Genomic DNA, 23,879 nt, shown 5'->3' on the forward strand with positions numbered 1-23,879 from the left:
AAGAAGCACATGCTAAAATAATAGAGTTGTAATACATTTAGAAGGTTGATTGTTGTGGCTGGTCAAATATCATTGCCCCACTCCACTTGTAGAGAGGTTATGTTCCTCCGGCCATTTGAGTCTGATGAGTTACCTATACAACTAAGTATTTCATAAGTGTGAAACCAATGGTCACTTTCTGACTGAGCATAACAATCAGCCTTTTAAACACACACACACACACACAAATGCTATGTAAGTGTTAACCAACCGAATTCATGGTGTCACATTAATTTAATTAAGATCTGCTTTAAACATTAACACTTTAAGTAAGGGTGATCTCAGGGAGGTTGATACTAACAGTTAAACATATTAAACCTATAAAATAATGAAAATTAGTTTACAAGGTACGCTAATTCCTTTTACCCACATCCACAGATTGTTCCTCATTAAATTATTTCCTTATATTTTGCACAAAAGTTAGAAACTGTAATTTTTAAACTTTATTTTTTTCAAAGCAGGGTCATTTTCCGAAAGCTGTTTTATGACAACTTCACTTTATGAAAATAATGGAAACTTGATTTGTCAAAGGAAACTAACTGTAACAGGAGAAAGTTATGAGCAAAAAAACATTTAAAATTTGTCTCCTCCTTACTTAAGTCTTTGAGAAAAGAAAGAATAAATAAAAAGGGTAACAAGACTGTGAAGTAGACAAAGCCTGAAGAGAAAAGCAGAGCAGCTGAACAATTCACATAACAAATACATTGTTTTCAGTATATTTTACTGTTGATAACATTGCTTTAAGATGTTATTAAGCTACTAAATACAACTGATGAAATTAGTTATTTGAAAACTAACAGTTACAATTACAAATATCAGTTGAACTACGTACCCTTCATTTTTGTCTATTTATTGTGAGACTGAAGTGAGCTTTTGGAGCAGCATATCTGTTGTATGGTCGGAAGTTAGTTTCCCAACCACATGGTCCTAGGTTCAATCCCACCGTGTGACACCTTGAGCAAGTGTCTTAGACTATAGTCCTGGGCCTCCCAAAGCCTTGTGGATGGATTTGGAAGGCAGAAACTGAAAGAAGCCTATTGGATATGTGATTTCAGTCTTGCACTAAACACATTACATGGTTTCATGTTAGACTTAAGCCAAGCCTTTGCAGCAATTTATATGAAGCAAAGATGAAGAATGTCATGGTATAATAAAAATAATAGTCTTTTTGAAAGAAATAACTTATGCTAAAAACTCCACCAATCTAGTTGTATCCCAAGAGAATCATTATGCCAGTAATAAACACATGCATTGGTTCTGTAATTAGTCAACTGGTTAACCATTTAATCAACTGACCAATTGATTATTTAATTACTCCTTCAGTCAATCAATCAGTCAACTAGGTTCGTTAAAGTCCTTTCGTTGCCATTCTTGAACTCATCAATGACATGCCTTCACTAGTCCTGGAGTAGAGAGCAAGTCATTGGTGAGATTACAAATGATAATGAAAGAACTTTGATGAACTTAGCAGACTGACTGACTGAGAGATTAATCGAATAACCAATTAATTCATTGGTTAACTATGACTAATAATAATAATAATAATGATAATAATAATAATAAATAATAATAATAATCCTTTCTGTTATAGGCACAAGGCCTGAAATTTTTTGAGAGGAGGCCAGTCAATTAGACTGACCCCAGTACGCAACTGGTACTTAATTTATCGACCCCAGAAGGATGAAAGGCAAAATCGACCTCAGCGGAATTTGAACTCAGAATGTAAAGACAGACGAAATACGATTAAGCATTTCGCCTGGCATGCTTGATTCTGTCACCTCGCTGCCTTAATAATAATAAAATGATGCTTTCAAATTTTAAGGCCAGCAATTTCTTGGGTGGAAGTAAGTCAATTACATCGACCCCAGTGCATAACTGGTACTTATTTTACTGACCCCGAAAGGATGAAAGGCAAAGTTGACTTTGGCTGAATTTGAACTCAGAATGTAAAGACAAACAAAATGCCACTAAATATTTTGCCTGGCATGCTAACAATTCTGCCAGATCACCACCTTAATAATAATAATAATGATTTCTGTATTGACCACAAATGGTTTATATCAGAAAAAACATTATGGATGACAGAGGATAAAACACTGAACGTGTGTGTGTGTTCATTTTGTTTTGAAGGTTTTGCATATAAACAGGTTTAACAAAAAAGCAAAAAAACTCTTTAATAGGTGTAGAAGTGGCTGTGTGGTAAGTAGCTTGCTTACCAACCACATGGTTCCGGATTCAGTTCCACTGCGTGGCACCTTGGGCCGCGTGCCTCCACAACCATAGCTTCGGGCTGACCAAAACCTTGTGAGTGGATTTGGTAGACGGAAACTGAAAGAAGCCCGTCATATATATGTATATATATGTATGTGTGTGTGTATGTTTGTGTGTCTGTGTTTATCCTCCCAACACCGCTTGACAATCGATGCTGGTGTTTTTACATCCCTGTAACTTAGCAGTTTGGCATAAGAGACCAATAGAATAAGTACTAGGCTTACAAAGAATAAGTCCTGGGGTCGATTTGCTTGACTAAAGGCGGTGCTCCAGCATGGCCACAGTCACAACTGAAACAAGTAATAGAGTACCAATGTATAATCCTCAATAGGGAGGAGACTCTTGAAAGAAGTGAAAAGGAACCAGTGTGTGTGTGTGTTTATTATTGGCATAATGACCCTCCCAAGATACAACAAAACCTGTTTCAGCACATGAGTTTACATTAAGAAACTTGCAAACCAGATACAAAAACAAAAAATCAACTAATTTACTCTCATTTGCAAATGCAGGAATACTAAGATGATATTTCAATTTTCTGAAAAAGATTTCCTGGGAATGAAGAAAAATTTTGCCAATGAAACTTATGACAGTGAAGCTCTGCAGTCAGAATATAAAATAGCTAAAATACGACAGCAACAACAAAAATAAAGACAGAAAATATAATTTCTTTTTGGCTTTTTTTTTTGTATTTTTAAAAATAAATTACAGGCAGACCAGTGTCTCATAATTTAGCAAATTAAGCACTTATTTTATTTTTACTTATTTTTTGGCCAAAGTACTTACAAATACGGGAGAAGTTTCTGGTTGAGCAAACTGAAAGATGGTAACAATTAAGGTAATTTTTAGAACTATTCTTTAACACCAGACACAACACATGGAACAAATTTCAATGAAAAAATTATGCAAGATCATTTTCTGAACATTCTGAACAAACAAAAGTAAATAAATATAATTATGAAAGAAAATAATAATCAATCGTTTGATTGAAGCGGAAAAGTAAATTACACATAATTATATTACTGAAACAAGTATAAGAATTATTATTATGTGAAGACTATAGTTTTACATAATAAAGTTATCCCTAATAGTTTTTGAATTATCTTGGACTGATTGGGAAAAAATATTCTTGACATTTCTATACATTTCTTCATAATTTGTTATCAACAATAATTTTGTTACCCTATTTCTGTTAAAATCTAATGCTTTTGCTTCTGTCAAATTTGAAAATAATGAAGACAAAATGGAAAAGGCGTAGCTCCAAAGGATGTGCTGGAATAGCCACTCTGACTCACAGAGCTCATACTTGCAGACAGGAGTTAGAACAACTTGGTCTTTATTAAGCTGGTGTTTGGAACATAATTTGGCATGAGAAATTCTGATGCAAAGTTTAAATTTAGGTCCTTTAAAACAGGAAGTTTTTATCATAGAACCAGGGATGGTCTCAGGCTGGTTGGTATCAAAAGTGTTAATAAAACAAGGTAAGTAATAGTTTTCAAGAACCCTTTTTAAAAATTTAACTTCAAGACAAGAAAATGAAAGCCTATCATGTATGTGTGTGTATTGAATTATTGAACACACATACTCAATATATGTAATTTACTTGTTCACTAGTACGCTGCAATTTAGCACCGTAGAGATGACTCCATCAAAGTGTTGAGTGTTAAAACATCAGAAAGCCATAGACAGGCGAAACAACTCACCCCAAATCCAATTCAAGAGTGATGGACATTAACCCATTTCGTTACCAACCCGGCTGAAACCGGCTCTGGCTCTGAGTACAAATGTCTTGTTTTCATAAGTTTTGGATTAAAATCTTCCACCAAACCTTAGACACAATTTATGTTCCTAACACTAGCTGAATGATAACCAAGTTATTTTACTAAATTCTTGGTTATATTTAAAATAATTGAAAGAAAAACAGAGTATCTCAAAATAAATACGGTAATGAAAGGGTTAATGTTTTGCCACTTTTGTGTCTTATCAACATCACATACCTGAACCGAATTGGAAGTGAAGTGAATCGCTAGTCCATGACTATATGCAAATAGTGTACAAAAAACCATTTGCTGGTATGCCTGGAAGATGCAACTCTTTAAAACAGGAAGTTTGCATCATGTGTCTAAGGTCAGTCTTCAGTGGGTCGGTATTAAAAGGGTTAAACTTGAAAACTTTATTGTAAGAATCCAGTGACTTAATACAAGAAATTGCGATAATAAATTATGCATGTTAAATATAAGGTGATGATTTAACCCTTTAGTGTTCACATTATTCTGCCAAAATTAATCCTTTCTTATCCACATTGCTTTGAACTAATCATGCATTATCTTGTAGCTATGAGATTATGATGAGGTAGCTGTTAATTTTTAAAATGATATTGTAGGGTTAGTATGAGAGACCAGATCTGGCCAGTTTGAACATAAAACAGGCAGAATACTTTTGGAAATGGTAGCACAAGGAACATTATGGAAGCAAGCCAGGAGCAGTGGGAAGTTGATATAGGACACAACATACCACCAATTCCAAGAATGGAACTCACAAACTAATGACCATGAGCCTAATACTGTAACCACTAAAAACATTTAATCATCTAAAAAATGGGATTTAGGGGGAATTATGGCAGCAACCAATATTATAACTTATATATATATATATAAATATTGTTTGTTCCTTTTCAAGCCATGCCTGGCTCATAAGGGCCGGTTTCCTTGTCGTATAGGTTCTCCACCTGGATGGGATGCCAGTCCATTACAGGTGAGCTGCAAGAAGCAGGAGGAAAGAGTGAGAGAAAGTTTGCCATTACCTTCTGCCAGAGCCACGTGGAGCTTAGGTGTTTCGCTCATAAACACACGCATCTTCCAGTCTGAGATTCGAACCCGCGATCCCTTGACCATGAGTTTGCTGCTCTAACCACTAGGTCATGTGCCTCCATGAAGGACAACTGCATTAATATGAACATGCCATGCTTACATGTTGTGCTAACATGCTGAACCAATGGATGAATTAATGTTTCAGTAATATTAGTAAAGGTAAACTGTGGCAGATGCAATTAGCCTAGGCTTGAGAAGACTGATTTCACCAACCAGAAGATGCAAGAATTTGTACCTATAGGAAGACTATCCACATATTACAGAATTAAGATCTGAAATTCAAACTGGAATCATGAAATCTCTATTTGGGAATCTTACGGCACTTAACTTCAACTAAGCATCATTTGAAGCCAAGCAAAATGAGAGAGAGAGAAAGAGAGAGACCCACCAACAGAATATCATTATAAGTGATGATCTGAATTCCTAATGAATGTACGATTATTGCATTTTATTTATTTATTTATAACCTTTGCAGGCCCTTCAAATCCAGTGAATCTGATGCCGTTCATGTTCCATTCTGCAGAATAGGTTCCAGAGAGCCAAGGTTCTGGGAATAAAAAACTGGTCATAGGGATTAGAGTGGGGAAAGGTTGAGAGGGTTGGCAGCAAAGGTTGCACCAAGTGGAAAGACAAATAGACCAGAGGTGCTCTCACATTAACGATTATTGTTGAAAGACCATTAAAAATGTTTTCGAAGATTAAAAGTGGATCAAATGAAATAGACTCCAGTTTGTGTACACAAATGTTGTTGTGATGAGTTTAGCACCAAAATATGCCACTATTTACACTCTATTTATACTATATTTACATTCTGATGTTTAAAGCGAAAATCCAAGGAATATTTTCAAAAATAAATAGAATTAACTTGATATTTATTCCGATAAAGGGAACTGCCGAGCAATACTTTCACTTCTCATATACTTTCTCCGAAAGATTAATATAATTAGACCTTTTCATCTTAATACACAGAAAATAATTCTTAATTGCAACCCACAATGTTCCATACGACAAAGAAGTTGGGCGTATCGGTGTCAAAAGACAGAAGAAAGTCTTTCACAGGTATACTGACACTAGCTACAATTTGACAAAGTAAAAGAGGCACGCTATAATCAAAGATCAGTACGAATGGTATGTTATAGTGAAAAACAAATCACTAGAAAGATAAATAATAATCAAAAATTGTCAAAGACGGTACGTTATAGTCAATGACCGCTACCGATAAATTCTATCTCCCTGCTCAGTCAACTTTCTGGGGATCTTTCGTTTTGGGTACGTAGAATCTAATACACCACTGAATTGTGAATTAAACTGAAGGGCTGCAAGAAATGTAGAATTAATGACATGGGTTATCTTGGTGTATATCTCGTGGAAAGTTATACACTTAATTCAGTTCTTGTCTTCTTCGCAGCTGTTACACGAGACTTCGGTCTTCCGCAGTGAGTCATTTATTAAACATGTCATTCGCGTCAGAATATCCTAGACTAATAAACAAAGACTACCATTTCTCGCGGTTGCTTTACTTTTATCATTTCCTTTTATATTCACCTAAAATTAATTTACTGACAACATTTTCTGCTTCGGTCTGTCATCAATATCCAACATCATACGTTTGTAATAAATTTTTCGACGTTAGGGTTTTACACAGTTAAAAATGAACGAATCCTCCCTTTCCAAATACAACTTACCTTTGGATATTCAGTGTCCTTGTCCGCCAATCCAAAGACCAGACTCTCCAATATTCCAATCCGTTTCTCAAGAATGTCAGATTCTGATATGGCCGCCATTTTTAATCAACAAAATGTCTCTGACGTGCCCAAAGGGAGACAACTCTTTTCCGTTTCTACTATCATAACTAAGTCAGTGATGTCCAAACTTTATTTTAGCACCGCGGACCAATTTCAAGCAAAATAAATTTCCAATGTACCGGGATTATCATGCGCATAACAAGACACAATAAAGTGCACAGTATACTATTTTACTTTTTATAGATGTCTCGCACCTGTCTTAGAACCTATTTTAACTTGTCGTCAAATTTCCCTTTAATTTCAAATGAGATTGCAAACATATTTTCCCTAATACCAACACGAAGTTGCTTTGGAGCTTTTCGGTTTGAACGGCAGTTTTTTAAAATAATTTCCACGTAACTAAACACTCTTAAACTTCGTATACTGGTAGAATGTGTTTATAAAACATCTTTTTCTTTTGTCTTTATTGAGAAAATTCTATAGTTTGTAAGATATTTGTTGTTTTTTTCTTCGATTTCTGCAATTTCAACCAATCAATGACATCTATTGAGGTGGAAACATTCTGTGCCGTATGAATATGTCCCTCGTTTAAGAAACAGATTGGGTTTATTTACATTTGTGAAGAAAAAAAGATGCCCTTCCCGCCACCCCTAACCCTAACTAACCCTAAAACAGATTGAAATGCAATAGATCGATACTAGGATCATAAATATGGGTGACAATTTCATATGACACCGCTATAAAAAAACTGCCGTTCAAACCGAAAAGATCCGTTGCTTTTAATAAATTAGATTATTTCGTACGCAGGTGGAGAAAATCGATACCTTTCAACTTATCGAGTTAGGACTAAGAATAAAAAAATTATTTATTCACGCACAGAGTTATCAAACTTTATTTATATTGAAATAAAATGAAATTAAGCCAAGGGAGGCAATTCTATATAACCCTATATCATTTCTGCAATCATACGAAAATTATACTATCAATAGGAAGTGTATTGATATACTGTTTTCATTTCGAATGATATTTCGATTAGACAAGTAGAACCTATTGCTAAAATAGCAAACGGGTTACGAGATGTACCTTGTATGAATAACTAGGATAAATTTATATTTCAGCATATTCTTAGTTTCGTATCTGAAAAGAATATGGCTGTGTGTCAGCGTGTATGAATTTAATAAATATAAGTTTTAATTAAAGTCTCTCGAAATGACTGCTGAACATGCTATAGAAGCTGAAAATATAGCTTCCCAGAAAGAGAACGCTACAAAAGATGAAAGCAAACAGTTTGGAGAAGAGTCGTCTTTGGACAAAGTGGCTTTGAATAATAAGGTATGTTATCGTTGCTAGTGTGCACGTGTTATTCATTGATTACTTTGGAAAAATTTTTATCAAAGTATAAAAATACTGTTTGTATGTAATATAATAAATATAATCCAAAATGTAATTAGTAGAATTTTATTCATAGTCCAGTGGGTTGTAGCGTTGTGATCCACTATAAAATCCTAGTATTTTATCCAGTATATTATAATTCGGGGGTCTTCCTGTTTCAAATTCTCTTCATTATCTCGCCTCCGTTTCCGTTCCTGTTCCTCTGTTCATGTTTGTTTCTCTCTGGTAGCAAATCCCCTCCTCTTTACAACGTGGACTAACTTCAACTTCGAAAGGGATGAATCTGTACAACCGTGGAGGGGGGGGGGGCGGTTGATTTGTCAATTGAAAAGTAAATGGACGCAGAGAGAATGGGACAGTTTACTGGAAATTTATTATCTATTTCTTTACTACCCACAAGGGGCTAAACACAGAGGGGACAAACAAGGACAAACGGATTAAGTCGATTACATCGACCCCAGTGCGTAAATGGTGCTTATTTAATCGACCCCGAAAGGATGAAAGGCAAAGTCGACCTCGGCGGAATTTGAACTCAGGAAGTAGCGGCAGACGAAATACTGCCAAGCATTTCGCCCGGCGTGCTAACGTTTCTGCCAGCTCGCCGCCTTCTGTAAATTTATTATCCTGGTATCCTTACTGCAGATGCTAAGTGGTGATGGTAGTGGTTCTTCTTCTTATTATTATTATTAGTAATTTTATTGACCCTTGAGTCATGAATGGCAGAGTTGGTTCTAGCCAGTTGTGAACTCAGAACAACAAAGAATAAAACTTGTTTATATCTCTTACTAATCTTCATTTCATTTTGTTCTTACAGATTGTTACAATGCGACAGACAACTAAGAAATCTAAATCACACGTATTGGCCAAATTGATTCGACAGTTGAAACAGTTAAAAAATAAAACGTACGTTTTGTTTCATTTGACAACAGCATTATCAAATTCTTTCTTTTAACATTTTAATTTTTTGTTCATTTGGTTTTCTAAATCAGTGGTTTTCGACCAGGGTTCCGCCAGTACAGTCCAGGGGTTCCGCAAGAAGTTACAAAACTACTAAAATCGGCAGTAATTTTTAATTCTCCTGTGCAGATATTTGTGCATAAGACTATTAAATTATTGCACAGGGGTTCCTCGAGCCAGTGGAATGTTTCCTTGGGGTTCCACTCCAGCAAAACGTTTGAAAAGCACTGTTCTAAATAATGAGAGTAATGAACAAATGTAGTAAAAATATAAAGGCACAGGAGTGGCTGTGTGGTTGAGAAACTTGCTCCCCAACCATATGGTCTTAGGTTCAGTCCCACTGTGATGTACCTTGCAAAAGCCCAAGGGCAACCGAAATCTTCTGAATGGGTTTGGTAGATGGAAAGTGAAAGAAACTTGTCATATATGTATGTAAGTACATAGGGAGAGTTTACGAAAAGAAACAAAAGACGAAGACAGGTGGTGTACAAAATAAACAGATGTATTAGTGTAACGCTCAGGAATAGAAAAAGTCTTTCATATTTCGAGCCTACGCTCTTTTACAGAAAGGGACACAGAAAACAAGGAGAGAAAAAAATGTGTGTAGTGGCTAACGATAAGTACATGCTACATAAAAAGCCCCTAGTACACTCTGTAAAGTGTTTGGTGTTAGGAAAGGCATCTAGCTGTAGAAACCATGCCAAAGCAGACATTAGAGCTTCACGCAGTTTTCTGATTTGCCCATTCTTGTCAAACCATCTAACCCATGCCGACATGGAAAACATGATGATGATGTATGTCTGTGTGTTGAATATGTGTTTGTGTGTAGCCTTGTCTAGACATCATGTAATGGTTGTAAATGTGCATCATCATCATCATACAAGCAAGGTATAAAACATGTCTAGCTATGGGAAATATTACCTTTCATGGAAACAGATGTGAGTTAGCAATAGGGAGGGCATCTGATCATAGAAAATCTGCCTCAGCAATTTTCATCTGACCCATGTAAGTATGGTTAAGTGTGCATTGAATTATGATGATGACGATGACAATGACAATCTGTGTTGGTTTTAAAGCAGCAGTATTTAGCTCTAATTTCATTGCATGAAATGGGCAAGATGACAGAACCAATAGAAAATTTGCTGAAGGACCTTAAGTAAGCCTATCAGAATTTTAAAAGAAACTAAATTACAGATGTAGGTAGGTCTTCCCTCATGTTCAGTATCTTACCAAATGAAGGTATTAATTAATAAAAGCTCTTATATGACCCTCTCTCAGAGAAATATGAATCCAACCTGCTTGGAACTACCTCTAATTCGATGATACAAAACTACTTATTTTAAAGTGTTTATTTTTCAAACTAAAGATTTCTTTCACAGTTTGGCTTAAGAATCATTTGTTATGTTCCAAATATCATTTCAATACAAACCCAATAAATTTCTTGGTTATTTTTAGAATTAATTAAAACTTTTGGATAGTGTATTTCACCAAAAATATGGCCACAAAATGGTTAATTCATATTACTAGACATAAGTTTCATAAATTACAAAATATAAATAGGCGTAGGAATGGCTATGTGGTAAGTAGCTTGCTTACAAACCACATGGTTCCGGGTTCAGTCCCACTGTGTGGCACCTTCTACTATAGCCTTGGGCCGACCAAAGCCTGGTGAGTGGATTTGGTAGACAGAAACTAAAAGTAGCCTGTCATATATATGTGTATGTGTGTACATATATATATATATGTATGTGTGTTTGTGTTTGTACCCCCAACATCGCTTGACAACCAATGCTGATGTGTTTATGTCCCCGTAACTTAGTGGTTTGGCAAAAGAGACCAATAGAATAAGTACTAGACTTACAAAGTATAAGTCCTGCGGTCAATTTGCTCGACTAAAGGCGGTGCTCCAGCATGGCCACAGTCAAATGACTGAAACAAGTAAAAGAGAGTAAAGAGTATCTCACTACAACACTTGAAATGTACCTATTATAACTCTGAGGTAAATGCAGTAAAAATAGAGTGGGGGTCAGTGGGGCTTCATTTAAGCAGCCCTTCAGAAATTGAACCTCCTTACGATACTTCCTGAGAGTTCATGGTGTGAAAATTATTGTCATTGCTCCGATTTGGTCGCTAATGCCATGTATTCAGTTTAAAATGCAGCAAAAATAGTGGAGATTAGTGGGGCCCCAATTAGGCAGCCCTTAAAAAATAGACCCCCTTAGGACATTCCCTGGGAATTACTAGATTAGGAGAGTTATTGGTTTGAGTTTCCTTGTCCTTGCACCAATGGCCTCGGAGGAGTTAACAAACATAAAACATAACAGGCAGAAAAACATCATCCAAATTTATAATAGAATTGGGATTATTTCCTAATGTTTCTATATTAAGTTATCTTTCCTTCCAACTATTCATAATACACCTCATGTTGTGTTCAAGACTTATTGTAAAATTTAATTCCTGTTAGTAATTCATTCTGACACTGTGTATCTATGAGTTTACTTCAACTGTCTCTGTTCCAAACATTGATTCGTTACAGCAATGAAAAGGCAGAAATCGCGGAGAAAAACAAAAAGAACTCTGAAACATTAGTAAAAGAAATAGCTGCCTTGAAGGTAATTATAAGCATGCTTGATGTATTGCTGTTTGTTAATTTCCTTTTACATTTGTGTGGGTCTGAAACAAACCCATTATTTTGGCCAAATTTCACCCTTTTTTTTTTCTATCTTTTTCTTTATTGCCCACAAGGGGCTAAACATAGAGGGGACAAACAAGGTCAGACAAAGGGGATTAAGTCGATTGCATCGACCCCGAAAGGATAAAAGACAAAGTCAACCTCGGTGGAATTTGAACTCAGAACGTAATGGCAAGCGAAATACCTATTTTTTTACTACCCACAAGGGGCTAAACACAGAGAGGACAAACAAGGACAGACAAACGGATTAAGTAGATTATATCGACCCCAGTGCGTAACTGGTACTTTTTAATCGACCCCGAAAGGATGAAAGGCAAAGTAGACCTCGGCGGAATTTGAACTCAGAACATAGCGGCAGACGAAATACCGCTAAGCATTTCGCCCGGCGTGCTAACGGTTCTGCCAGTTCACTGCCTTTTTTTGTCTATCTACCTAACTGCCACATGTTAGCTGTTCTGAGAGACCCAGTATATAATACCAATGGGAAATGGTTTGACCCTGTGAAGTTGTAAATGGAAGGCATTTGCTCAATTCTTCTACTTCTTGGTTAATCTCTCAGATCTGAGAAAGATGAGTCTGCAATTACTTGCTGAACAACCTACACAATGTGTGTGTGTCTACCTTTGTCGAGACATCGTGTGATGGCTATAAATGAGAACCACTTTACCTACTTGTGACGGCGTTCACCCAGGGTGGGTTGGGCCGGCTTCTAAATGAGAACCACTGCCATATAAGCAATGTTGTTTGTTTCTAGTCCTGGTGAACTAGAAACAGGCCTGGCCACGGAGAAATACTACCTTGCATGGAGACAGGTGACCGTTGTTAATAAGAAGGCAGCATCCACCCTCAGAAAAAGCTGCCTCAGCAAATTCCATTCACCCATGCAATGATGATGATGCTGTTGCTGCCTCAGCTGGAGTATCCCTGCTTATCGCATGAAGCAATTAAAACAGTTTGATGTCAGGAAGAATAAATAACCTGCCACAAAACACCACTTTGAGAAGAGAACCATGAGCTCTGAAAAATAGGTCTGTTGTGGGCCTTTCAAGGTTAAATTCACATTTTTTAGCAGGAAAATTTTTTAAATGTTTGTTGTTTCTGAAGGCTCATCAGTGACTTACTTTGAGTTTTGTTTTATTTTTCAGAAATTAAAACCTGATACCATTTCTAGGTTTGTGCTGGGTAACACATTGACATTTGTTCAGCTTAGTTCAAAGGTATAGCATCTCTTTTTCTTTTCCATCTGCTTACATTTTTAACATTAGCTAAAATTGCTAAACACTAGCTTTTAGATTTAAAAGTGTTTATTATGCCTTCCGTATATATATATATATATATAGCTGTAGAAACACTGCCAGATCAGACTGGGCCTGGTGCAGCCTTCTGGCTTCCCAGGCCCCAGTTGAACTGTCCAACCCATGCTAGCATGGAAAGCGGATGTTAAATGATGATGATGATGATGATGATGATGATATATATATATAAAAATAGCCATCTGTTATTTTATTTAATGTAAATATGTCATTGAAGTGAAGGCCCATGGCTCAGTGGTTAGAGCGTCATGCCCACAATCAAGAGGTAGTGAGTTCACTTCCCAGACTGGGCTGTGTGTTGTGTTCTTGAGCAAGACACTTTATTTCACGTTGCTCCAGTTCACTCAGCTGTAGAAATGAGTTGCGATGTCACTGGTGCCAAACTGCATCGGCCTTTGCCTTCCCCTTGGATAACATCAGTGGCATGGAGAGAGAGGAAACTGGTATGCATGGGCGACTGCTGGTCTTCCATAAACAACCTTGCCTGGACTTGTGCCCGGGAGGGTAACTTTCTAGGTGCAATCCCATGGTCATTCATGACCAAAGGAGGTCTTTACATATCATTGAAAGGCAAATTTACTGCTGTATATGTCTGGAGGTAACATCTCTTATGGACATGGTATGCTTAAAAACACTGTGTGGCACCTTGAGCAAGTACCTTCTCCTATAGCCTCAGGTCAATCAAAGCCTTGTGAGAGTATTTGGTAGATGAAAACTGCAGAAGGCCATTGTGTGTGTGTGTGTTTGTTTCTCCTTGTCTTGATATTGTGCAATAGTTATAATTGTACCTCACCATCGCACAAGCCATGATGTTCGTTTCCTATCTTCCTCAGAAACATGTCTGACAAAAAATAAAATATTTTCTTGCTTGGAAATAGGTGAAGGTTTGCAACAGAAAGGGTATCTAACCATAGAAAAAATCTGCCTCAACAAATTCTATCTGACTCATGCTAGCATTGAAGAGTGGATGCCAAGTAATGATAATGTTATTGTAGTTCTTATGATGTAGTTTCTTAAGACAAATGATATTCTTCTTTTGGATTCACAGGGATTTCAGACTATTGAGAGCCGAACATTGGCACGCTTTGCAAATGAATCCCAGCTTCAGAAGTCTGTAGCCGAATTCCGGGAAAACCATCCAGATTGGAAGTCTTTAGCTGCTTTCCTTCAGACACAAAGTACTGGTCGTCAGATTAAGAAGACCAAAAACACTAAAAGTAAAGCAGAAAAGAAAGTAAATATCCAGGCAAAGAAAGCTTTGGTGTCTAACTTCCTTGATGAAAAAGTTAATGAAATAGCAAGTGATGGTGATGGGGAGGAGGGAGAAGAGGAAGAGGAGGTCGCCTCAGGGGGTAAGAGTTTGATGCAAGAATGCAACGAGGATTCTTCAAAGCAGCCCAAAGAAAACATACCATCTGAATCTAACGTGAAAGAGACCAAAAAAATTAAAGAAGCGGGTGGGAAATCGAAAGACAAACAGGTGACAGGTGTTAAATTGAAATGCAAAGAGGAAAATGAATTAAAATCTAAAGATGCACAGGTGACAAGTGTAAAACCAAAGCAAAAAGAGAAACCGGATGTAAAATCAAAAAACAAACAATGTAAAGAAAGCACAAATAATGGAAATGTAAAAGATGCTGCGACAAACAAAAGCAAAAAACAAATGGTTGTAAAAAGAATTAATCTGGATGATTTTGGAAATGATGATATTTTTGTCAGCAATGATTTGTTGGGGACAAATTCTTCAGATAGCAATCAAACGTCAGAACGTGATCTTTTTGCCACAGCATCACATGCATCTAATTTCTCTGAAGACTCTTCGAGAAATTTCCAAGATGAAGACAATGACACTCCAGTATTCGCTAACCATTCTATGTTTATGTCTCTCTCTGACCCAATAGATTCAACAACAGAAGGAACACGGTAAATATGCATTTATTTTGTTAGTAACATGTTAGTAGAATATTTGACTCGTATAGGAGCAGCTTTGAAATTGTCATCTGATATATCTTCTGTTTTGAGACATTCCTTTTTGTTGTCAGTAAAGCCATTGAGTATAATATTATATTTTAACCCCTTGATGCCGGTATTATCTGAAGCATGCGAGACACTGCTCCGGTTTTTTTATCTTATAAGGCCACACAAACACACAAGTGCCAACGAGCTCGCATCTATTTACTTTCACCGTTACAATAACTTAGCGTCGTACATTTATGTCAACCGGTTTATGAAAACGAACTATGTGAAGCTATTTATCATAATATGATATGCACGAGTTATTCGCGTGCAGCTGTGAAGGGAAATCATTGAATCACCATCCATGAGTTACCAGAGGATGTGCAGATTAGTTATGGTTCAGTTCAGTCCATTATCACAGAAGATTTGGGTATGAGACGCGTGTCTGCAAAGTTTGTGCAAAAACTGCTTTCAGCTAAAAAATAGCTTGCGTGTGGTACAACTCAAAACACGGTATTATGCATGTAAAGTATCCGCATGTCGATTGGTCTACTGCTAGACTCATGACTCGAACGTAACCTAAAATAGCAAAGATAATGCACGGGAACGGCGAGCGCGTGCACCTCAAAAGATAAAGTACACGATAGCGAATGTAAATATATGTCAGCTGCTAAAATGTCAGTGATAGATGTAGGGCAGCTCTAGATCGTATATTTACGTTAACCGCAGGTAGGCAAGCAAAAGTGTGATTGCATATTTGCGTCAACCATTGTCAAGGGGTTAAACAAGGCCAGTATGGCTGTGTCCCTCAGCAGAGAAATATTTTGTTGGTTTTATATTTGTTTAGTCTCAAAGCATCCATGACTGATTTCTGTTAGTGTTTCTAGGCCTACTTTATCCAATGTAACTGGCCATCTTTTTATCTTTTTAAAATGGATGTCATTGGAGAGAGATTTGTCTACTATATTTAACATTGAATGACTATAGAGAGGCTCTCTTTCTCATTGGTTTGGACTAAACTGTCAAATCTGCAAGAGGAATATGTGGAAAAATAAACCTCATTTGGTCACATTTCATGAGAGTATCTTGGTCAGCCTTTGAACCTTTCAGTCTATCCTCATGTGTGTGTATATATATATAGGCACAGGAGTGGCTGTGTGGTAAGTAGCTTGCTTACCAACCACTTGGTTCCGGGTACAGTCCCACTGTGTGGCACCTTGGGCAAGTGTCTTCTACTATAGCCTCGGGCCGACCAAAGCCTTGTGAATGGATTTGGTAGACAGAAACTGAAAGAAGCCCATCGTGTATATGTATATGTGTGTGTGTGTTTGACTCCACCCCCTCCCAACATCACTTGATAACCGATGCTGGTGTGTTTACGTCCCTGTAACTTAGCGGTTTGGCAAAAGAGACCGTTAGAATAAGTACTAGTCTTCCAAAGAATAAGTCCTGGAGTCGATTTGCTCGACTAACAGCAGTGCTCCAGCATGGCCACAGTCAAATGACCAAAACAAGTAAAAGAGCAGGTGTAGCTGTGAGTTTGAGAAGCTTGCTTTTCAATCATATGCTCAAAGGTTCAGTCCCATTGTGTGGCACCTGTTGAGGAAATATGTTCTGACTAGGGAAAATATTATATTACTTGGAGGAGGAGTGGCTACTACAGTGAGTGTTGTTGACTATTCTTCATGGTAGCACCATCGTGGTCATCACCACAAGGCACGGCTGAGTACACCATGTGTTTTGGGGTATGTGGCCCTTATCCCCTCCCTCTCCATCTTCTGTTGCTTAATCCATTAGCATTTAAACTGGCTATATCTGGCCCAAATATTCTTCCTGTTTTATGTTCAACCTGGCCAGATCTGGCATATCACACCTACCTGACAATGTCATTCTAAACACAAACAGTCGCATCATAGCAATCTGAAAGTTACAAGGTAAATGCATGAGTGATTCAAAATGATATGGATGTATAAGCATTACATTTGTGGAGGCACATGGCCTAGTGGTTAGAGCAGTGGACTTGTGGTCGAGGGATTGCGGGTTCGAATCTCAGACCGGACAATGTGTGTGTTTGTGAGCGAAACACGTAAGCTCCACGCGGCTCCGGCAGAAGGTAATGGTGAACTTCTTCTGACTCTTTCGCCACAACTTTCTCTCACTCTTTCCTCCTGCATCTTGCAGCTCACCTGCAACGGACCGGTGTCCTATCCAGGTGGGGAACCTATACACCAAGGAAACCGGTCCTATGAGCTAGGCATAGCTTGAGAAGGAACAAACAACATTTGACAGAATAATCTGAATGCTAAAGGGTTAAATCCCTCTTCTTTTTTCCTTTATCTTTTTCTGTTTCTTTGTATTTAAATGTTATAATGTAAAATGTAATCAGTTGATTCAATAAATAATGGTTAAACACTGTGACGGTTCGCAACAAGAGCATTTGATCACAGAAAAATCTACCTCAACAAATTTTGTCTGACCCATGCAAGCATGGAAAAGTGGATGTTAAAAGATGATGATGTGTGTGTGTGCATATATATATATATATAGTGTATATAATGGTGTGTGTGTGTGTATATATATAGTTTTAATCCAAACGGGAAAACAAAAAAACAACAACAGTGTATATATATATATATATATATATATATATATATATAGTGTATATAATGTATATTATATAGGTAAAGGTGTGGCTGCGTGGTAAGAAACTTGCTTCCCAACCACATGGTTCTGGGATCAGTCACTTGAGCAAGTGTTTTCTACTATAGCCTTGGGTGGATTTGGTAGATGGAAACTGAGAGAAACCTATCATGTATGTGTGTGTCTGTTTGTCCCCCACTGGTACTGGTGTTTTTACATTTCCATAAGTTAGCAGTTCAGCCAAAGAGAATGATAGAATAAAAGCACTGAGGATGATTCATTCAACTAAACTTCTTCAAAGGACTGCCCCAGTATGGCCGCAGTCTAATGACTGAAACAAGTAAAAGAATGAAAGAATATATGCATGTATTTATAATATTAAATGTTGTGTTTTACTTTCAGATTCGGTGGCAGAGGTGGCAGGCGTGGTTATGGCTCATCGTTTGGTCGATCAAGTTATTCTGAGTATGGAAAAAGAGGAGGAGGTGGGCGAGGAACATCGACGTACAGAGACCAAGACAATACAGGGTACAGAGGGAGAGGCGCTGGATATAACCGAGGCCAAGGGAGAGACGGTAGACCTAATCAAGAAGGATTTGACCAAGGAAGAAGGGGTCGAGGAGGAAGAGGAGGAGACTCAGGATATGGACGGGGCCGAGGAGGAAGGGGAGGAGACTCAGGATATGGAAGGGGTCGAGGGGGAAGAGAAGACTCAGGAAATAGACAATTTGGAAGAAATGATACTTTTACCAACAAAAGAGATTTTCATGAAAGAAATTCATTTCAGAAAGGAAACTCCAACACAAAAGACAACAAAGGTAATTTTTGTTCTTACTTCCTCACCTTGATTTGAACTCTTATATCTGACATTGTTGTATCTTTCATTCACTGCTTCACTCTTTGAGATGTTTCCCTTCATGGAGAAGGAAACCTGAGTGAAGAGAAGTCAATCAAGTTGCTTTGATGTTCTTATGTTTGTTTGTTTATAAGCTCAGGCATGGATGTTCAGTTAAAAAGTTCATTTCCCCACAAAGTGGTTGTGTGTTCAGTTCCACTGTGAAGCATCTCAGGCTGTTGCCTTTGGTTGACCAAAGCTTTGTGGGTGGTTTTGGCAGAAGGAAACTGAAAGAAGCCCATCATATATAAATGCATGTGTATCTCACTTTGCTTCACTTCATGCTCTTGCTTGATGTGGCCGGAATCATCCCGGGTTAGTGGTCTCAGAGATATCATGATGCATAGAGCCAGCCATGTCCACCAGGGCTCTCTGTTGCTGATGTTCTGTACCAGCTCCTCTGCATCCTCCAAGATGACATTAAGTGTTTGTAGATCTTCCTTAATCATGTCCAGCCATCTGGTAAGGGGCCTGTCATGAGGCCTCCTCCTGCCCACAGCTGCTGTGTCAAATGAGAGTGAAACCCTGGTAGGATGATCTAGTGGGAGATGGTGGACATGTTTGTATCAGCACATGCATCAGACAGCTATGAGGTGGGAGGCTGCAGGCCGAGGTGTGCATGCATGCAGTTCTTTGCTGGAAACATGCCGGTACCATCTGATGTTCTCAGGGGGTCTGCTATCAAAGCTGTCAATCCTCATTGCCAGGGTCTTTGAGAAGGGCCACATTTCTGCTCCATAGAGGAGAATGGAGAGGACCGATGCATTGTAGATGCATTTGTTTATATTTCTCCTTTGAATATTTTGAGCTCCCCTATCAGCAAATCATCCACTGGCTTTGTGCTTTCAAAGACAAAATGAGATCTGTTTGGCAAACAGGTAAACAGTAAGTGACTGAAAACATCTGGCTGTAAAGCAAATGCCTCAACCATCCGTTCATCTAATGAATGCAAGCCTGGGAAAATGGATATAAAAACCAGTGAAACAATTTTTTATAGATATTTGTCCTCATCTTTGTTGTTAACACATTTCGGTTGATATACCCTCCAGCCTTCATCAGGTTCTCATTCCTAAGGTATTTTTCAGGCATATGGCGTAGTTATTATTATTATTATTATTCAGGTCACTGCCTGGAATCGAACTTGGAATCTTGGGGTTAGTAGCCCACACTCTTAACCTCTACGACATATGCCCATGGGCAATTTGGAGTGAATTATTTGGTAGCCATGACTAAACTCTGAGTTTCGGATGTCAGGGCAGAAACCCATGCTGCCATCTCTTCAGTTATTTAACGGTAATTTTCATAGCATTTTTCTGATGGCCAGATAACTGAAGAGATGGTCGCTTAGGTTTCCGCACCTGACATCCGAAACTCGGATTTTTATCATGGCCACCGAATAATTGTCACATGTTATATTCACAGATACATATATATACTAGAAGTATAGCCCAGAATTGCTCGGTTTGTTTTCTTTTCGACCCTTTAGAATTGGAATTTTTGAAAAGTAAAATTTTTGCATTATGTAGCTTGTTGTTCTCTGTAAGTGAACATTTTTCTGGTTGAAATACACCAAAAAATGGCGACATAGCAGTAAAAAAAATCATAAAAAATAGGGATTTTCATAGAAAAAAAGCACCTTTTTGATGTAAATAATTTTTGGTGTTAACATGGTCTGATATGAATTTTTTCTTCTATGGAAGGATGAGCAAGCCTTCTATCTTACTCTCAATTTTGGTCAACTTGCACCGCAGGGTCTCAGAGGAGATAGTGTTAGTTAGAGGCTACCAAACCTGCCACACACAGACAACTTCAGCTTTATATATATATATATGATACCTTCTTTCAGTTTCCATCTCCCATATCCACTCACAAAGCTTTGGTAGGCCTGAGGCTATAATAGAAGGTGCTTGCTCAAGGTTCTACACAGTGGGACTGAACTCAGAACCATGTGATTGGGAAGCGAACTTCTCACCACACGCCCATGCCTGCACCAACTATGTTGTTTACATTTCTGCAATTACTTGCAATCAAGAAAAGATTAATTTCTGTTTTTGTAAAATCACTTGCAGGTGTTTCCAGTAAAACGTTACACCCTTCCTGGGAAGCCAGTCGGAAAAGAAAACTAGAAATATCCGGTGTAAATGCATTTCAAGGTAAAAAAATAACATTTAGCGATGATTAAAAATATTTTTTCTACATATCTACTGTTGTTGTTGTTATTTCATCTTAGTTGAACCATCACCAAACAGACCTTTGATCAAAGGCCACCATCTTGTCTTTTGTTCTGATTTGAGAGTATCTAAAGTAATTTTTTTGGAAAATGGTAGGATGTGATTTGCGAAAGAATTGGGTGCTGTTTTTAGCAGGTTGAGTGATTGCGTTGAAGACCACATTAATATTCCATGTTTTATGACAAATGTTCTTTATTGATATTTTGATGTATATATTTCTACATTTTTAAAACATTGTTTCATTATGTAGGTGTAGGAGTGGCTGTGTGGTAAGTAGCTTGCTTATGAACCACATGGCTCCAGGTTCAGTCCCACTGTGTGGCACCTTGGGCAAGTGTCTACTACTATAGCCTCGGGCCGACCAAAGCCTTGTGAGTGGATTTGGTAGACGGAAACTGAAAGAAGCCCGTCATATATATGTATGTATGTGTGTGTGTGTATATGTTTGTGATCTGTGTTTGCCCCCTCGACATCGCTTGACAACTGATGCTGGTGTTTACGTCCCCATAACTTAGCGATTCGGCAAAAGAGACCGTTAGAATAAGTACTAGGCTTACAAAGAATAAGTCCTGGGGTCGATTTGCTCGACTAAAGGCGGTGCTCCAGCATGGCCACAGTCAAATGACAAACAAATACGAGTAAAAGAGTGAAAAGAAATGGTTACAGTTTAAAACTTTAAATTCACCATTTTTGGTGCTGCTTCACCATGCAGTGTCCATAGTTTACACTGTAAAATGACCTGATCTGGGTCAGGGTTAGGTTTAAACTATACACTAAAGTATAAATAGCCAGGTAGACCGCACACTGAAGTGGCACCCCAATTTTTAATTATTTTTATACGTTGGGGGGACAAACACAGATTCACACACATACATATATATATATATATATATATATACAACGGGCTTCTTTCAGTTTCCGTCTACCAAATCCACAGGGCTTTGGTTAGCCCGAGGCTATAGTAGAAGATACTCGCCCAAGGTGCCACACAGTGGAAATGAACCTGGGTCCATGTGGTTGGTAAGCAAGCTACTTACCACACAACTACTCTTGCACCTATAAAGATACTGTGTTGCAGTGAATGAAAATTAGTTTTTCCTGATTGAATCATATGGTTGAAATCTTCAATAATGAAAGAAGCTTGAAAATTTCATTTTGATTCAGAATATTACAACTGAAAATTGAAGAACTTTTTAGACAGTGCAGACTCTTATAATTGCTTTCTTTTAGTAAAAGTTACTCATAACCAATTAATTAACAGCTTTTTGTAGGAGTGGCTGTGTGGTAAGTAGCTTGCTTACGAACCACATGGTATTGGGTTCAGTTGCACCTTGGGCAAGTATCTTCTACTATAGCCTCGGGCCGACCAAAGCCTTGTGAGTGGATTTGGTAGGCCAAAACTGAAAGAAGCCTGTCATATATGTGTGTCTGTGTTTGTCCCCCCCAACATTGCTTGACAACCAATAGTGGTCGGCAAAAGAAGCCGATAGAATAAGTACTAGGATTACAAAGAATAAGTCCTGGGGTCAATTTGCTCAACTAAAGGCGGTGCTCCAGCATGGCTACAGTCACATGACTGAAGCAAGTAAAAGAGAATAAAGAATATATAGTAATACATGCTGAGAAAAAGATGGTGATGGAACTTCTATAAAATCTCTTAATCCTGTAAAGGAAACATGGAGGTTTGTGCAAGGTATTCACCTTCGCCATCATCATTTAAAAATCTCCATTTCATGCTGTATTGGGTTGGACAGAATCTGACTAGGCTGAGGGCTGCATTGGTCTCCAAAGTCTACTTTGACATGGTTTTTATGGCAGGATGCCTTTCCTAATTGCCAACCACCTTAGAGAGTGTACAGGGTGTTTTTTCTCATGGCACTTGTAAGACAAGACTCCTTGACATGATGGAGGTGGCTTTGTGTCAGGTGGTGAGAGGTCAAAGAATGATAGATGGGCATAAATGGGTCGCTTGCTGTCGTGGAGATACATGGCTACCCTATAATGAAAGAGAAAAAGAATGATGGTGATGAGGTATCTGAGTATACCTCCAAGGTATAAGAAGGTGAACAGAGAATCAAGGATGGCCAGATGGGTAAGTAGGTTTGCAAGAGGGTAAAAGGAGAGACAGACGTCTCGTTAGGATGACTTGTCGGAGGGAGGTGATTCTGCACTGGTGTCGCACCGAATTGTTGGAGACAGCTTTGGCTGGGTCATACCCTCCGTCGTCAACCAGGAGAATTCATCTATGAAGCAATTGCCCCAGCTCCCCTTCAGGGTTGGCGAAAGCGATGTGGTGGACAACGAAAAACCTGGCTAATGACAGTCAAGGCTGATCTGGAACCCAACCGAGCCCCCATGTCTATGGTGTTCGCCACTGGAATAAGGAGTGGTTGGAGATCACGCGGTCGTTTGCCTCAAATCGCCAGGCCTGGTTGGCGTTTGTGAGATGCAGCATTGAGGATGAAAGAAGCCAGCTCAACCCACCCCGGGTGAATGCTGTGAGAAGAAAGGAGAGACAGACAACTGGTAGAGGTGACAACAGATGATAATACATACATAAAAAAACAAAGGGGTGGAGCATTAAGAAAAAAGAAGAAAAAAATCAAATGTAATGTAAAAAATGTGCAGAAAAATAAGCCATGGAAAAAAATATTATTTGATAACAATTTTTTTCAGTATAAATAATTTATTGTTGCACAATAACTTTACATATGTCATTTTATTTTTGTTTCTTGCCTTGTAAAATTATTTTTGGAAAGTTATTTAATCAACAAGAGAAAAAAAAAACCCATAGATCTATTATTGAGATCCGTGTAAAAAGTACTATTTTGGGGGGTAGTTTCCGGTTTAACAGGAAAACAATTTTGCATTCATAGTGAAA

At 38.0% G+C, this 23,879-nt stretch overlaps 2 protein-coding genes across 6 annotated transcripts in view; one reads left to right on the forward strand and one right to left on the reverse strand.

Annotated features, from left to right (window-relative positions):
* LOC115218031 (dynactin subunit 3) overlaps positions 1–7,010 on the reverse strand; it is a 71,641-nt gene extending 64,631 nt beyond the window's left edge. For 2 of the 5 annotated variants that reach the window (XM_029787781.2, XM_036507994.1), the window contains exons 1-2: positions 6,863–6,999; positions 3,094–3,123 (exon numbers count right to left, since the gene is read on the reverse strand). In XM_029787781.2, the coding sequence (XP_029643641.1) occupies positions 3,094–3,123; positions 6,863–6,961 (129 nt within the window). In that variant the 5' untranslated portion in view covers positions 6,962–6,999. Of the gene's footprint in view, positions 1–3,093; positions 3,124–6,862 lie in introns of all 5 variants that reach the window. The other 3 variants (XM_036507995.1, XM_029787783.2, XM_029787782.2) reach the window with 3 other exon arrangements.
* Positions 7,011–7,955: 945 nt separating this feature from the next.
* Positions 7,956–20,967, forward strand: LOC115218010 (serum response factor-binding protein 1). Its single transcript, XM_029787755.2, has 7 exons — positions 7,956–8,254; positions 9,129–9,217; positions 11,808–11,883; positions 13,109–13,180; positions 14,325–15,199; positions 18,275–18,690; positions 20,837–20,967. The coding sequence occupies exons 1-7, from the start codon at positions 8,132–8,134 to the stop codon at positions 20,947–20,949; spliced, it is 1,764 nt and encodes a 587-aa protein (XP_029643615.1). The 5' UTR covers positions 7,956–8,131; the 3' UTR covers positions 20,950–20,967.
* Positions 20,968–23,879: the final 2,912 nt, after the last annotated feature.

The sequence above is a fragment of the Octopus sinensis genome, linkage group LG12 (assembly GCF_006345805.1).
Source record: "Octopus sinensis linkage group LG12, ASM634580v1, whole genome shotgun sequence".
Lineage (NCBI taxonomy): Eukaryota > Metazoa > Mollusca > Cephalopoda > Octopoda > Octopodidae > Octopus > Octopus sinensis.

Bases quoted from the DNA above. Each gene is read 5' to 3' on its own strand.
- LOC115218010 (XM_029787755.2), top strand. From the start codon at position 8,132: ATGACTGCTGAACATGCTATAGAAGCTGAAAATATAGCTTCCCAGAAA. The intron at 11,884-13,108 runs GTAATTATAAGC...TTTATTTTTCAG, and splicing joins AAGAAATAGCTGCCTTGAAG to AAATTAAAACCTGATACCAT. The intron at 13,181-14,324 runs GTATAGCATCTC...TTGGATTCACAG, and splicing joins TTGTTCAGCTTAGTTCAAAG to GGATTTCAGACTATTGAGAG.